Source organism: Schistocerca cancellata, chromosome 5 (assembly GCF_023864275.1).
Source record: "Schistocerca cancellata isolate TAMUIC-IGC-003103 chromosome 5, iqSchCanc2.1, whole genome shotgun sequence".
Classification (NCBI taxonomy): Eukaryota; Metazoa; Arthropoda; class Insecta; order Orthoptera; family Acrididae; genus Schistocerca; species Schistocerca cancellata.
In genome coordinates this window covers 219,401,907-219,418,296 of record NC_064630.1, presented here as the reverse complement: position 1 = coordinate 219,418,296, position 16,390 = coordinate 219,401,907, and the positions used below count along the sequence as shown (strand labels likewise).

The following is a 16,390-nucleotide window of genomic DNA, read 5'->3' as shown; positions in this document are numbered from 1 at the left end:
GCGGCTCCGGACTGGAGCGCCTAGAACCGCACGGCCACCGCGGCCGGTCACTGGGATTCTAACGCAGGTTCATGTTTACTAAGGAAAACGCGCTAGCACTTACGCCACATTCACAGTGCAGTTACAACCGCTGCGTGGAATACATTAGTATGCGGAGGGAGACGTGCTAGCTGTGCCAGGTGCCGTGCCAATGTGGCGTCATGGCCTTAGCAAGCAGGAACCTGGTTCGAATCCCAGTGCTGGAAAAAATGTTGATTCATTGCTTCAGCCTACATCATTATCGTAGATAAAGGTGAAACTCAGTATGACGTTGGGACATCAACTGGGTGATGCATGTAAAAGTAGTTCGTGTAAATACAAACAAAATTCAGTTAAATTACAGAAATGAAGAACTGAATTGGACATACCATTTATTTACAATGAAAAATACAGTGAAAAATACATTTTTAGGAGACACTGAAAGTTACCCCCTGCAACATCAATACACAGCTGTGCAAGTCTAAGCCGGCCGAGCGGTCCTATTCGCTACTGTCTGGAACCGCGCGGCCGCTAGTGTCGCAGGTTCGAATCCTGCCTCGGGCATGGATGTGCGCGATGCCCTTAGGTTAGTTAGGTTTAAGTAGTTCTACGTTCTAGGGGACTGATGACCTCAGAAGTTAAGTCCCATAGTGCTCAGAGCTATTTGAGCCATTTTTTTGCAAGTCTAAACATACTCAGGTACAACCGGCATAAAGTTCGGATATCGAAGGCAACAGTTTCACGGCCGGTATCGCCTTTAGAGTTCTGTATTGTGTGTGGATTTGCTTCATAGACGTTGCTCTTTATGTCTCACCTCATGAAAAAATCACATATTTTTAGATCCGACCGTTTTGTTGGCCACAAATGTTTGCTGACAGGTCGTTCCTCAGTGAAGACATCATGGACTCATTCCAGGGATATCTGAGACATGTGGCATGTTGCCCTATCTTGCTGGAAGATGCAGTATTGTCGCTCACATTCAACGACTCGAGCACAAAATGTATCAAAAATTTACATACAAGCAACCGCGTTGAGCGTAGTGTGAAGAATCATCGGTCTTGTGATGTGCGTTTCTGTTACACCGCACCAAACATCGATTTTCTCAATCATGCAGTGGTTGCTGACGCACAGTGTTAGGATTCTCCGCTGTCCAGCACGTCGTGTTCTGTGAATTCACGTAACAAGAAAGATGAAACCATGCTTCAGCGCTCGTGATGTAATGGAAAGGGTCTAACAAACTATCGTTGATGTTATTCAAAAGCATTGTGCAGTAATCTACACGTTTCTGCTTACCATCCTCCCGTGACACCCGTCACACGTTATGGCTTCAAATTAAGATTTTTTTTCAGCACCCGCTTGCAAGTCGTCCTACTTACTTGCGCCTGTTGGGCCAGTGAACGAGTAGACTTCTTTTGGCTGGGAATAACTCTTCGGTGAATGTCTCCAAAAACTTCTGGTGTGCCAACTGAAGGAATTCTTTGTCGCTTCACATTTTGCACAGATCTACGGGGTGTTCAAAAAGTCTCTCCGCTGTGCTGTATGATTGTTAGCCGCGCGTGCCGTATGATTGTTCGCCTGCCTGGGTTACTTCCCTTTAAGTGGACTCTCCCAACATTCCACTGTTCACTGTTTCGTTTATCTCAGCCAGCGTCTGTAGTATCGTTGGTGTGTGTCGTTACGTGCTGACGTGAACATTTAAGTTAAGTACCTTTGTTCGTTTGTTTCGTTTTTGTCACTGTTAAAATGCTAACCACTGAAAAACGTGAGTTTTTAATCGAACAAGTGTACAAAGCTTGCGGTAAATACACAGTTTCAGTTCGTCAAACATTTAGTCCAGTTTTCCCAGAGACAACACTCCTACATCGCGATACTCTGCGAGATTTGATTAACAAATTTCGATCTACGGGTTCAGTGGCAGATGCACTGAGAAGTGGTCGTCCGAGCGTTTTGTGTGAGGATAAACTACTCGATATTTACGATGAAATGTCCATGAGTCCGAACAAGTCAGTAAGAAAACCCGCCCAGGAAATCGATGTTAGTGTCGGAACGGCCCGCACAGCTGTAAGGAAAAAATTAGAAATTTTCCCACACGAAGTGACAGTCGTGCAAGAACTGAAAAATACTGATCATGGCAACAGACTGCATTATTGTCAAAGGTTCAAAAATTTAGTTCTACAAAATGGAAGGGATATTCTTAGTGAAACGTTTTTCACCGATGAGGCGTGGTTTCATTTATCCGGGTACATGAACTCGCAAAATTCTCGTATGTGGAGCACTGCAAATCCATTGTGTATTCATCAGGAACCACTTCATTCTGTGAAAATAGGAGATTGGATTGCAATTTCTAGACGTCGGATTGTGGGTCCCATATTTTATAACGAAACAATAAACGCACAACGATACTGCAGTGACATTCTGTACTCAGAACTTGTGTTAAGTGAAATACGGAACGGTTGTATTCAACAAGATGGTGCAACCGCGCATACAGCTGTCGTTACAATGTCACTGTTTGCTGATGGTTTTGGTGATCGCATAATTTCACAGGGACTTTGGCCTCCACGATCGCCTGACCTAATAAAATGGTTCAAATGGCTCTGAGCACTATGGGACTCAACTGTTGAGGTCATTAGTCCCCTAGAACTTAGAACTAGTTAAACCTAACTAACCTAAGGACATCACAAACATCCCTGCCCGAGGCAGGATTCGAACCTGCGACCGTAGCGATCTTGCGGTTCCAGACTGCAGCGCCTTTAACCGCACGGCCACTTCGGCCGGCTGCCTGACCTAATACCACCTGACTTTTTCTTCTGGGGTGCAGCGAAAGCAACTGTCTATAAAAACTGTCCAAAATCCATCGACGATTTGCAAACTGCAATATCCACTTTCACTGTTTCTGTTACAGAAGAAATGTTACAGCTTGTGTTTGGAAAAATGATTAGACGAAATGAATTGTGTATTCAACAACAGGGGGGACACTTTCAACATTTAATGTGAAAATTTGTAAGCAAAAATGAATATTCAATAAATTAATAACTTGTATTTTTCTGAGTTTCATTTCGGTATATTCACCGCGGAATACGGCATGCAGCTAACTGCGGGGAGACTTTTTGAACACCCCGTATAAATGCGCCAATTTTTATATGGATTCTGTATTGCTCTCTTTGCTGGCAGTCATCTGTCCGGATACTTGATGTACAAAATTCCATGAGTTTCCTTAATCGATCTCGTTTTCATATATGTTTCAACAATTTTAATTCTTACTTCTATCGAGAATGTCATTTTGCAGACCGCAAAGGGAAATGTCTACCTTCACCGATGAAATAAACAGAAAAGCTGACAGAAGAATGCTAACAATCAGTTAGTGTATAAAACTGTCCATTTCGCTAGCTGTTTATACTCTGTTTCAGAAATAGAAATGTTGCATTCGCATTCAAAGCGGAGGCGAGCTACATTTGACTGCGCCGTTCTTGTATTACCTACACCTGATGTACAGGCAGTTGTTGTTGTTGTGGTCTTCAGTCCTGAGACTGGTCTGATGCAGCTCTCCATGCTACTCTATCCTGTGCAAGCTGCTTCATCTCCCAGTACGTACTGTAGCCTATATCCTTCTGAAACTGCTTAGTGTATTGATGATGATGATGATGTTTGGTTCGTGGGGCGTCAACTGCGCGGTTGTCAGCACCCATACAAATTCCCAACCTTTGCTCAGCCCAATCTCGACACTTTTATGAATCACGATGAAATGATGAGGACAACACAAACACCCAGTCATCTCGAGGCAGGTGAAAATCCCTGACCCCGCCGGGAATCGAACCCGGGACCCCGTGCTCGGGAGCTTAGTGTATTCATCTCTTGGTCTCCCTCTACGATTTTTACCCTCCACGCTGCCCTCCAATACTAAATTGGTGATCCCTTGATGCCTCAGAACATGTCCTACCAACCGATCCCTTCTTCTAGTCAAGTTGTGCCACAAACTCCTCTTCTCCCAAATTCTATTTAGTACCTCCTCATTAGTTATGTGATCTACCCATCTAATCTTCAGCATTCTTCTGTAGCACCACATTTCAAAAGCTTCTATTCTGTTCTTGTGCAAACTATTTATCGTCCACGTTTCACTTCCAAACATGGCTACACTCCATACAAATACTTTCAGAAACGACTTCCTGACACTTAAATCTATACTCGACGTTAACAAATTTCTCTTCTTCAGAAACGCTTTCCTTGCCATTGCCAGTCTACATTTTATATCTTCTCTACTTCGACCATCATCAGTTATTTTGCTCCCCAAATAGCAAAACTCCTTTACTACTTTAAGTGCCTCATTTCGTAATCTAATTCCTTCAACATCACCTGAGTTAATTCGACTACATTCCATTATCCTCGTTTTGCTTTTGTTGATCTTTATCTTAGGTCCTCCTTTCAAGACACTGTCCATTCCGTTCAACTGCTCTTCCAAGTCCTTTGCTGTCTCTGACAGAATTACAATGTCATCGGCGAACCTTAAAGTTTTTATTTCTTCTCCATGGATTTTAATACCTACTCCGAATTTTACTTTTGCTTCCTTTACTGCTTGCCCAATATACAGATTGAATAACATAGCCTTTCACTCCATGTGTTTTACCCCTGCCACCTTCAGAATTTGGAAGAGAGTATTCCAGTCAACATTGTCAAAAGCTTTCTCTAAGTCTAAAAATATTAGAAATGTAGATTTGCCTTTCCTTAACCTAGCTTCTAAGATAAGTCGTAGGGTCAGTATTCCCTCACGTGTTCCAACATTTCTACGGAATCCAAACTGATCTTCCCCGAGGTCTGCCCCTACCAGTTTCTCCATTCGTCTGTAAAGAATTCACGTTAGTATTTTGCGGCCGTGGCTTATTAAACTGATAGTTCGGTAATTTTCACATCTGTCAACACCTGCTTTCTTTGGGATTGGAATTATTATATTCTTCTTGAAGTCTGAGGGTATTTCGCCAGTCTCATACATTTTGCTCACCAGATGGTAGAGATTTGTCAGGACTGGCTCTCCCAAGGCTGTCAGTAGTGCTAATGGAATGTTGTGTACTCCCGGGACCTTGTTTCCACTTACGTCTTTCTGTCGATCTCAATTTTGAGACGTCTGTATTCCTTTTTGCCTGCTCCATTCACAGCATTTTTATATTTTCTCCTTTCATCAATTAAATTCAATATTTCTTCTATTACCCAAGGATTTCTACAGGCCCTCGTCTTTTTACCTAATTGATCCTCTGCTGCCTTCAATACTTCATCCCTCAAAGCTACCCATTCTTCTTCTACTGTATTTCTTTCCGCCATTCTTGTCAATTGTTCCCTAATGCTCTCCCTGAAGCTCTCTACAACCTCTGGTTCTTTCAGTTTATCCAGGTCCCATCTCCTCAAATCCCACGTTTTTGCAATTTCTTCAGTACAGGCAGGATTAACACCATTTAACTCACTGCTAGGGTGCTATCCCAATAATGGAGAGCCTCGGTGATACTGATTCAAATGTAGAAGAGCTAACGGCCTTTCATATATCTTACAAGGGAAACTCCCCATCGAAAACCCTTCAGATTTCTTGGTAAGATGACCCAGTGGATTGCCTGTCAAAAATTGAACACAGATCAAGTACGAAAACAGGAAGAAAGTGTTCTGAACTATGAATAAAGAAGCAAAAATGAAACACAGAGCGGTCCAAGAAAAAGAAGTGCAATGAAGATCAGCCTGCTTCAGCACCGGCGTCGTGGGTGCGTCGTCACGGTGTTGGACTGTCACGCGGGCGAGCTGTGTGCAAAACTTCTTCGTGCCATTTGTTTTATTTTTTTTCACAACATTATGGACTGTCCGTCCGATTACTGAAATGTTTGTTCTTTTTCTGTAGTCTTGGCAGTTGTCATACTATAGATTGGTTTTAGAATATAAACCATGTGGTAAGAATACGTCACCGTCGCAAGTAAATGTGATTAATAGTGAGAGCAGGCGAGATACCACAAAGACGTCTCACAGAAATGAAAGCAACAAATAAAAGCGTGTGAACTACATCACAAGAAAGGAATTCAAGAGTCAAGATTTACAAAACGGAACGCAACTTTAAAAACGTTGAAAACATATGTTTTAACAGAGCACAGAGAAACTATGTAATGGTGAAACTGTTGCGTTCATTTGTTGCAGCTTATGTGGCATACTATTGTGCTTTCATCATTTCCTTGGGAGTGATCAAATTCTCATTCAACTACAACAAGCAAAGAGGTATACCTCACTCACTAACCAGTCTTACAAATTAGGTGCGTCGATCTATCATATGACGCACGTGATGTCACTAACGCCTTGTGGAAGATTCGGTTGAGTTGTTGCCTTCTCATCAAACGTTTGCGGTTACCGTTCGAAAGCCACATCCTTTCGACTGCTAATAGAGTAGTTCCGCAGAATCAACTGTCATTATAGGTTCCTACCTTATACCTAGCTTTTGCAAACGGACGTTATACCACGATATAGACACAAATTTTAATAAAGCAAAAAGCGGGAAAAAAAGTTGGCACGAGGGAGGTTTGAACACGTGTCGCCCACTTAGCAGTCTAACCACGACGCCATGTGCCTCACTCTCTCCTCTAAATTACACTTCTGCATCTTGAACCGATCACTGATACTATTTTTCTTATTTTTCACAGTGCAGTACACCTTCTTCGTGTTTTCATGTTGGACCTGCATTCAGTTTTTGACGGGCTATCCATGGGTCCTCTTACAATTAAATCTGAGGGAGATGCTACAGGGAGTTTCCCTTGTTAGTAAGCAGGAGACGTAGGTTCGAATCCCGATGATGGCTCTAATTTTGATTCATTGTTTCGACCTACATCATTATTGATTGTAAAAGTGTTGGAAACTGCCAACTAACTGTGATGGTTCAATCACTGGGGTGTTATTCGAAAGGCATGCGCCAACGCAGTACCTATCAGTAATTGATTAAAGAGGAACGCGGGAAACATATTTCCTCGGCCACTCCCTTGTGGAAGAGAACGTTCTGTGTATTGTACAGAAGCTTGGTGCAGCTGGAAAGCGGCTAAGCCCTCACGTCCAAGAGCCTAGGAAACGCTGCACCCAGTAAAGCTGACCTGTGCACGGGAATGTGTTCTAAAAATCTGTGAGGCATTTACAAGGGGACGTGCCTATTCTTCATAAATGATTTCTTCCAAATTTATGGTTTTGCAGGACTTGGTTACAAATAAAAATGACAGAATTTACGAGTTCCAGATGACAAAGAAAGTAATCTTGGCGCTGGTCGGGTGAGATATTAGCCATTTATACTGGTGTTGTCTCAACGTAGCGGTTGGCGCAATGGAAAGAGTACAGAACTGTATGAAGAGTGTCGTGATTCAGTCATGACGGCGACACTACACAGAGCGTCTTAAGGGTCTGAACAAATCTTTAATTTTAATGAGGCTGTTGCCAGACCTAGGTAAGAGAAAACAAAAACCTTACATATTTCGCTTGCTTTCTGTTCCATAATGCCATAGAGGATCTTTTTTTGGTCAACTCATTTAGCCGAACCACTTTTTCCGAGTGCAAAAGCGTGTAAAACGAATTATTTGTGGTATGAACTCATGGACGTCCTACAGAGGTCTGATCAAGGAACTGAGGATGAAATTTGTCATAAATAAATGATTCCTTTTTCAAACCAAAAGCTCAGTTTATGGAGTCCATGCTGGAAATAAAAATAATCTTCGTAACGATATAAAGCTATTCATTTTAATCCAGGAAGATATTCGTTATTCGGTAACACATCTTTTCAGTAACACACTAGCAGCTATTTAAAGCTTGCCTACCAATAAAGTTAAGTTCAAGATGAGCTCGAAGGATTTATTGGTTGCAACTGTTGAATTTCCTAGCAGACTCGTTTGATATATGACATACATGACACATGGTTTTGTGCAATTGATACGAATAAAATAATTGAAGCAAAATACATCAGAATATGATTACTACAAAATAAAACACACACTGGTGATGACGGAATTGCTGGTGCTGTGATGTGTATGAGGGAGCTGTTTCGGCCAGTTTCATGGTCACGTGTCACTAATTGTATTAAGAGTGGAAATGGAGGATGGAGGGATGGAAAAAATGTATTGACCGCTGTCTTTGGGATTGAGGTGGATGATGTTGGGCTGAGAAGTGCCTGATCGGTAAGGGGTGGGACAAGGCGGCAAGAGGTCGTGTTTGATTAGGAAACTGGGAGGTGTATAGGAATTTATGTCTAAGGAGGATCTGAGGGCTAGTATGGATAAAAGTCAGTGTGGAGATATGAGTTAGGAAGGGTGGCCCATTGAAATTTGCTTGTAATTGGATGATAGGATTTGAAATGTGGGTAGGTGGAGGAAATAGGAGGGAGGGGGGGGGGATCATGTTGATGTAGGCATGGTAGCTGCTGGGGGGAGGGGGAGTTTCAAATGGTTCAAATGGCTCTGAGGACTATGGGACTTAACATCTATGGTCATTAGTCCCCTAGAACTTAGAACTACTTAAACCTAACTAACCTAAGGACATCACACAACACCCAGTCATCACGAGGCAGAGAAAATCCCTGACCCCGCCGGGAATCGAACCCGGGAACCCGGGCGCGGGAACTGAGAACGGACGGGGGGAGGGGGGGTTTAAAAGGGTTAGAGAGACAATGAAGTTTTCATTTTCAAATTTACGGCATTCGTAGGGTTTTTGTCGATGCTGTAGAGACTTGTGGGAGAGGGAATTTAATCAGCTGTAGCGAATCCTTGTAGGACGGGGAAGACGAAAATGGAAGCCGTGGCATAGTGCATGATCCCTCAGTCAGTATTTTATTCCATCCCCCTTGTCACACATAGGGACTGAGGCTTGACAATCGCCTGGCCTGAAGCGGAAATGAGTATGAAAAGTCTGAAAGTGAGTTGGGGAAACCTGGTTTAGGATAGGAACGGGAGGAAGCAGCCAGAGGTGAAATAAATTCATAGTCGGGGAGTTTTTTTTATCAGTCATCTGTTTTCTAACTGGTTTAACAACACCCGCATCGAATTCCTCTCCTGTGCCAATCTTTTCATCTCAGAGTAGCTCTAGCAACCTACCTTCTCAATTATTTGCTGTGTGTATTCCGATCTCTGTCTTCCTGTACAGTTTTTGACCTCTACAGCTCCTACTAGTACCAGAGAAGTCAATCCGTGATGTCTTGACATGCGTCTTATCATCCTGTCTCTTCTTCTTGTCAGCGTTTTCCACATTTTCCTTCCTCGCCAATTCTGCTGAGAACCTCCTTATTCCGACTCATCAGTCCGCCTAATTTTGAGCATTCTTCTAGAACACCACATGTGAAATGCTGCCGTTCTCTTCAGTTCCGGTATTTCCACAGTCCATGTCGCAAGTTACATACAATGCTGTGCTCCCAACGTACATTCTTAGAAATTTCTCCCTGAAATTAAGAGCCGCCCATTGTGGCCGAGCAGTTCTAGGCGCTTCAGTCCGGAAGCGCGCTGCTGTTGCGGTCGCAGGTTCGAATCCTACCTCGGGCGTGGATGTGTGTGATGTCCTTAGGTTAGTTAGGTTTAAGTAGTTCTAAGTCTAGGGGATTGATGACCTCAGACGTTAAGTCCCATAGTGCTTAGAGCCATTTGAACTTGAAATTAAGACCTATGTTTGATCCTAGTAGACTTTTCTTAGCCAGGAACACCCTCTTTGCAGTGTTATTCTCCTTTTTATGACCTCATTGCTCCGTCTATCATGGGTTTTTTGCTGCTTAGTTAGCAAATTTACTTAACTTCACATACTTCGTGATCACCAGTTTTGATGTTAAGTTTCTCGCTGTTCTTATTTCTGCTACTTCTCATCTCTTTAGTCTTTCTTCGATTTAATCTCAGTTCGGTTTACTCTCATTAGAGTGTTCATTTAATTCAACAGATCCTGTAGTTCTTCTTAACTTTGACTGAGGATAGCAATATCATCAGCGAATCTTAACATTGATATCATTTCGACTTGAATTTTAAACCCTCTCTTGAACATTTCTTTTATTCCCGTCATTGCTTCTTCGATATGTAGATTCAACGGTCAGGGCGAAAGACTATATCCCTGTCTTACTGTCTTACACCTTTTTTAAACCGAGTACTTCATTATTGGTCTTCTACTCTTATTGTTCCCTTTTGGTTCTTGTACATATCGTGTGTTCCAATTTTTTCCCTATAAATTACCCATATTTTTCTCAGAACTTTGAACATCTTCTACCATTTTAGATTGTCGTAAGCTTTCTCCATGTCGATAAATCCTATCAACGTGTCTTGACTTTTCTTCAGTCTTGCTTCTGTTGTCAACTGCAATGTCAGAACTGCCTCTTCAGTGCCTTTATGTTTCCTAAATTCAAACTGATTGTCGTCTAACAGATCCTCAGTTTTATTTTCCATTCTTCTGAAAATTATCCTTGTCAGCAATTTGGATGCATGAACTGTTAAGCAGATGTGCGGTAATGCTCGGTAATGCTCACACTTGTCGGCTCTTGCGGTTTTGGGATTGATGCGGATGATGTTTTTCCGAAAGTCAGATGGTGTGTTGCCAGACTCACATACTCTACACACCAATGTGAACAACCGTTTTTTACCACTTCTCCGAATGATTTTAGAAATTCTTGTGGAAAGTTATCTGTATCTTCTACCTTATTCGATTTTAAGTCCTGCAAAGCTCTTTTAAGTTCTGATTCCAGTACTGAAGCCTCCTATCCCTTCCCTGTCGACTCCTGTTTCTTCATCTGTCACGTCAACAGGCACGTCATCCCCCTCATAGAGGTCTACAATGCACTCTTTCCACCTATCTGCTCTCTTCTCTGCATTTAACAGTAAAATTCCCGTAGCACTCTTAGTGTTACCATCCTTGTTTTTCTCTAAGCTGAGTCAGTCCTTCATTTAGTCATTCATTTAGCTTCAGATTTCTTCACTTTTTCATATAGCCGTTTTATCTCATCTTCCAGATCTTCCTATTTATTTCGTTCCTAAGTGACTTGTATTTTTGTACAACTGAATTTCCTTGAACATTTTTGTACTTCTTCGTCGATCAACTGTAGTATTTCTTCTGTTACCCATGGTGTCTCCGCAGTTATCTTGCTTGTACCTACGCTTATCTCTCCACCTTCTGTGACTGCCATTATATAACCGCCCGTCCCCTTCAACTGAACTGCCTAATGAGCTATTCCTTATCGCAGTTTCTATGCCCCAGAGAATATCAAGCGTTTCTCTTCATTCCTTAGTACTTCCGTATTCTACACCTTTGCGCATTGCTTCTTCCTGACTAGTCTCTTAAACTTAACCCTACTCCTCATCATTACCAAATTGTGATCTGAGTTTATATCTGCCTGCGGGTACGTCTTACAGTCCAATATCTGATTTAGGAATCTCTGTCTGACCATGATGTAATCTGAAATCTGCCTGTGTCTTCCGGCCTTTTCTCAGTATCGCTCCTCCTGTGAATATTGAACAGAATGTTCGCTACTACCATATGAAAAGTTTCAGATGTAGAGCTCAATTAGTTTTCCTCCTTGCATTCCTGGTACCAAGCCCATATTCTCCCGTGACCCTTTATTCTACTCCTTCCACCACAACCGCGTTTCAATCTCCTGTGAGTATTAGACTTTCAGCTCCGATTACTTATTGAATTACCCGTTCAGTATCCCCGTAGCTCTCTATCTCTTCATCTTCTGCTTGCAATGTCGGCATGTGTACCAGAATTCCTGTTGTCGGTGTTGGTTTGCTGCCGATTTTGATGAGGAGAACTCTATCACTGAATTGTTGACAGTTACTCATCCTCTGTCCTACTTCCGATTCATACTGAATCCTATCTATCTTGTTTTCTGCTGTTGTTGATATTACCCTATGCTCGTCTGAACAGAAATCATCGTGTTCTTTCCATTTCACTTCACTGTTGCCTATGCCTACTCTATCTAGATTGAGCCTTACCATTTCCATTTGTAGATTTCCTGGCTTCCCCACAACGATCAAACTTCCGACATTACCCCCTCCCCCCGTCCCCCGCCCCGACTCGTAGAACGTTACCCTTTCATTGGTCATTCAGTCTTTTTCTTATGGTCACCTGCCTCTTGGTAGTTCCCTCCTGGAGATCCCAATAGGTGTCTAATTCGGAACCTTCTGCCAGTTGGGAGGTCATCGTGAGACTTTTACAGTTACAAGCCACATGTTCTGCGGATACACGTTACGTGTCTTTAATGCAGTGGTTTGGTATTTGGTATCTGTGGCAAGGTCTTATGGGACCGAACTTCTGAGGTCATCGGTCCCTAAGCTTACACCACTCTTAATCGAATTTAAACTAAATTACGCTAAGGACAACACACACACTCACGCCCGAGGGAGGATTCGAACCTACGACGGTGGGAGCCGCACTTACCGTGACAAGACGCCCCTAGATGGCGCGGCTACCCCGCGTGGTTGCATTGGTTTCCATTGCCTTCTGTGTCCCCGTGCCACTGATAATTGCTGATTCTTCCGCCTTTTAGGGGCAGCTTCCCGCCCCAAATAGAACGGACTGGCCTGAACCTCCGTCCGGTCCTCTGCCCTCTTCGACAACGCCGTTTACAGAATGAGGGTGGCTTCTTATGCCAGAAGACTTCGGCCACCATTGCTGATGATATTTAAAATGGTTCAAATGGTTCTGAGCACTATGGGACTTAACTTCTGAGGTCATCAGTCCCCTATAACTTAGAGCTACTTAAACTTAACTAACCCAAGGACATCACACACATCCATGCCCGAGGCAGGATTCGAACCTGCGGCCGTAGCGGTCGCGCAGTTTCAGACTGTAGCGCCTAGAACCGTTCGGCCACCTCGGCCGGCGATGACTTTTATTCAAAGCTTAAGCAGTGAGGGGTATTGAGCCCGGGACCGAGGACGTTTTGATTATTGATCTCAAGGCGCTTCAGTCAGTAACCAATTTTGATTATTGATCAAAGACGCTACCCCACTTTTTTCCTTTCATTGTTCTCGCCGTTTCAACCGTGCCTACGTCACAGGACGCCCCTTAACGTTGATCGTTGTGTACTTCGCTCAGTTCTTTTTCATTACAGAGGGTAGCTAGCCCTCTGATCGAACACGCTAAGCTACCGTGCTGGCGTCCCTAAACTACCGTGGGAGATACAATGGGCTGAATTTTAAGTGAGAGAAGAGTGAGCTGTGTGTTAATTGTGTGGTTGATGGGATATGGCAATATTAGGCGGGCAGCATACAGCGATTGGAAATTAGCGGAGCAACAATGAAATTATTGTATTCGAGATTGCGGAAGGTGTAGAATAGGCAACGGCCTTGCCGCAGTGGCTACACCGGTTCCCGTGAGATCACCGAAGTTAGGCGCTGTCTGGCGTGGTCGGTACTTGGATGGGTGACCATGGAGGCCGCCGTGCGCTGTTGCCATTTTTCGGGGTGCACTCAGCCTCGCGATGCCAACTGAGGAGCTACTCGACCGAATAGTAGCGGCTTCGGTCAAGAATATCATCATAACGACTGGGAGAGCGGTGTGCTGACCCCACGCCTCTCCTATGCGCATCCACCTCTGAGGATGACACGGCGGTCGGATGGTCCAGACGGGCCAATTGTGGCCTGTAGACGGAGTGGAGTGGAAGGTGTAGAATATACAGGAGTGGTCCATGAGAGGGAGGAGGGCTAGGAATTTGTCAAGATAGCAGAGGATCCAAGTGGGAAAGGTAAGTGGATGCAGAAGACAAGATGGATTGCTTAACATTCAAAGATATGAAGGGAATAATATCCATGTGGTGAATAGGATTTCTAGGCAATGTAGGATTAGGAGAGGAGAGGTATTGTGAACAGTAAAGGTGCTTTGGTTAAGATTGGGCAGATATCCAGGCAAAGTAGGTATAGGAGAGGAGAGGACAGAACAAGGTTTCGTAGGCGTTGAGAGTACTGGAGGTGCCTCACTTAGGAGTGGACGTGCTACACAGTGATATACGCTCATGCTCATAAATTAAGGATAATTGCAGAATTTGGTATCACACAACCTGGCACTACACAAAACTGTAGCTAATAGCATAGGCACATAGGGAACACACACGACACAGATCTAGAAGTCCACAGTATTGGTGATAAGTTTAGAAACCTGTCCCGAAACACATGTGCTACAAAACGCCACTGTTTCCTGCGCATATAACCCGACATCGAAATGGGATATGATCATCATGCACACGCACACAGGCCGCACAACGGGTTGGCATACTCTGTATCAAGTGGTCGAGCAGCTGCTGGGGTATAGCCTACCATTCTTGCACCAGTTCCTGTCGGAGTTCCTGAAGTGTTAAACGGGTTTGAAGATGTGCAGCGGTACATCGACCGAGAGCATCCCAGACGTGCTCGATGGGGTTTCGGTCTGGAGAACAGGCAGGCCACTCCATTCGCCTGATATCTTCTGTTTCAAGGTACTCCTCCACGATGGCAGCTCGGTGGGGCCGTGTGTTATCATCCATCAGGAGGAAGGTGGGACGCACTGCACCGCTGAAAAGGAGGACATACTTGTGCAAAATGACGTCCTGATACACATGACCTGTTACAGTTCCTCTGTCAAAGCCATGCAGGGGTGTACATGCACCAATCATAATCCCACCCCGCACCATCAAACCAAGACCTCCATACAGGTCCCTTTCAAGGACATTAAGGGGTTGGTATCTGGTTCCTGGTTCACGCCAGATGAAAACCAGGTAAGAATCACTGTTCAGACTATACCTTGACTCGTCCGTGAACATAACCTGGGACCTCTGTTCCAAGGACCATGTACTATGTTCATGACTCCAGGCTTTACGGGCTCTCCTGTGACTAGGGGTCAGTGGAATGCACCTTTCAGGTCTCCGTGCTAATAAACCATGTCTGTTCAGTCGTCTGTAGACAGTATGTGTCTGGAGACAACTGTTCCAGTGGCTGCGGTAAGGTCCGGAGCAAGTCTACCTGCAGTACTCCACGGCCGTCTGCTGGCAATGATGGTGAGATATCGGTCTTCTTGTGGTGTTGTACACTGTGGGTGTCCCGTACTGTAGCGTAGCGCCTGGACACGTTTCCTGTCTGCTGAAATCGTTGCCATAATCTTGAGATCACACTTTGTGGCACACGGAGGGCCCGTGCTACGACCTGCTGTGTTTGACCAGCCTCCAGTCGCCCTAGTATTCTACCCCTCATAACGTCATCAATATGTGTTCTTTGAGCCATTTTCAACACACAGTCACCATTAGCACGTCTGAAAACGTCTGCACACTCACTCGCTGCACGGTACTCTGACATGCACCAACACACCTCTGCGTCGGTAGACTGCTGCCAGCGCCACCGTGCGACGGTCGCAAGTCAAATGCGCCGCATGGTCATACCCCAAGGTGATTTAAAGCTGCAAACCGCCCACCAGAGCGTTGTTTCACCGTGTATCAGCATTACCCTTAACTTATGAGCATGAGTGTAGATGCCGGTTGTTTCTGCTCGCGGGGAGACGTCACATACCTGGAACTCCAGGAGCGCGGGCAGCGCCTCAGTGTAGAAGGCGACCTCGTTGCGGAAGAGCAGGTCCGACTTGAAGACCTGCCGCTGCTCCGGGTCGGCGGGCAGGCACTTGCACATGAGGGAGCGCCGCCACGGCGCCCCGCCCACCGTGCCGCGCACGCTCACGCGGTACAGCGTCGACGTGTAGTTGTCGCCCGTGCCCGCGCCCGACCGCACCTGCAAAGCGGACCGCCTGGTACCACAGCAGCTAGTCACACGGACTCTGTTCAACTAGAGGCACCACAATGCGATGCCATCGCAGTTCTCCACTCAACGTAAAGCGGTGTGTTAGTTGCTGACGATGTACACACATCAAAAATAGTTTTGCATCACCTCGGTTCCGAGAGTTCCGGAACCTGGCAGAAAATTGGAACAGACATCAACATAAACATCATTTCCGCCCTTTTTATTGCTCTTGAAAACCACACATTGCATGTTCTACCACCATACAGCGGGGCCTTCAGAGGTGGTGGTCCGGATTGCTGTACACATCGGTACCTCTAATACCCAGTAATACGTCCTCATGCATTGATGCAAGGCACTGTTGGTCCACATTGTCCCACTCCTCAACGGTGATTCTGCGTAGATCCAACAGATTGGTCGGTGGGTCACGTCGTCCATAAACAGCCCTTTTCTATCTATCCCAGGCATGTTCGATAGGGTTGATGTCTGGGGAACATGCTGGGCACTCTTAACTGAGCGATGTCGTTATGCTGAAGGAAGTCATTCACAAGATGGGCACGACAGGGGCGCGAATTGTCGTTCATAAAGACGAACGCCTCGCCAGTACGCTGCCGATATGGTTGCACTATGCCCGCATCTCGTGGTCGTGCGGTAGCGTTCTC

General features: G+C 44.8%; 1 protein-coding gene across 1 annotated transcript in view; it reads right to left on the bottom strand.

Moving 5' to 3' along the window:
* The window catches only part of LOC126187739 (uncharacterized), a 330,635-nt gene that overhangs the window by 144,284 nt on the left and 169,961 nt on the right, over positions 1 to 16,390 (bottom strand). Inside the window, exon 2 of the mRNA XM_049928989.1 lies at positions 15,507 to 15,722. Coding sequence (XP_049784946.1) covers positions 15,507 to 15,722 — 216 coding nt within the window. The remainder of the gene's footprint in view (positions 1 to 15,506; positions 15,723 to 16,390) is intronic.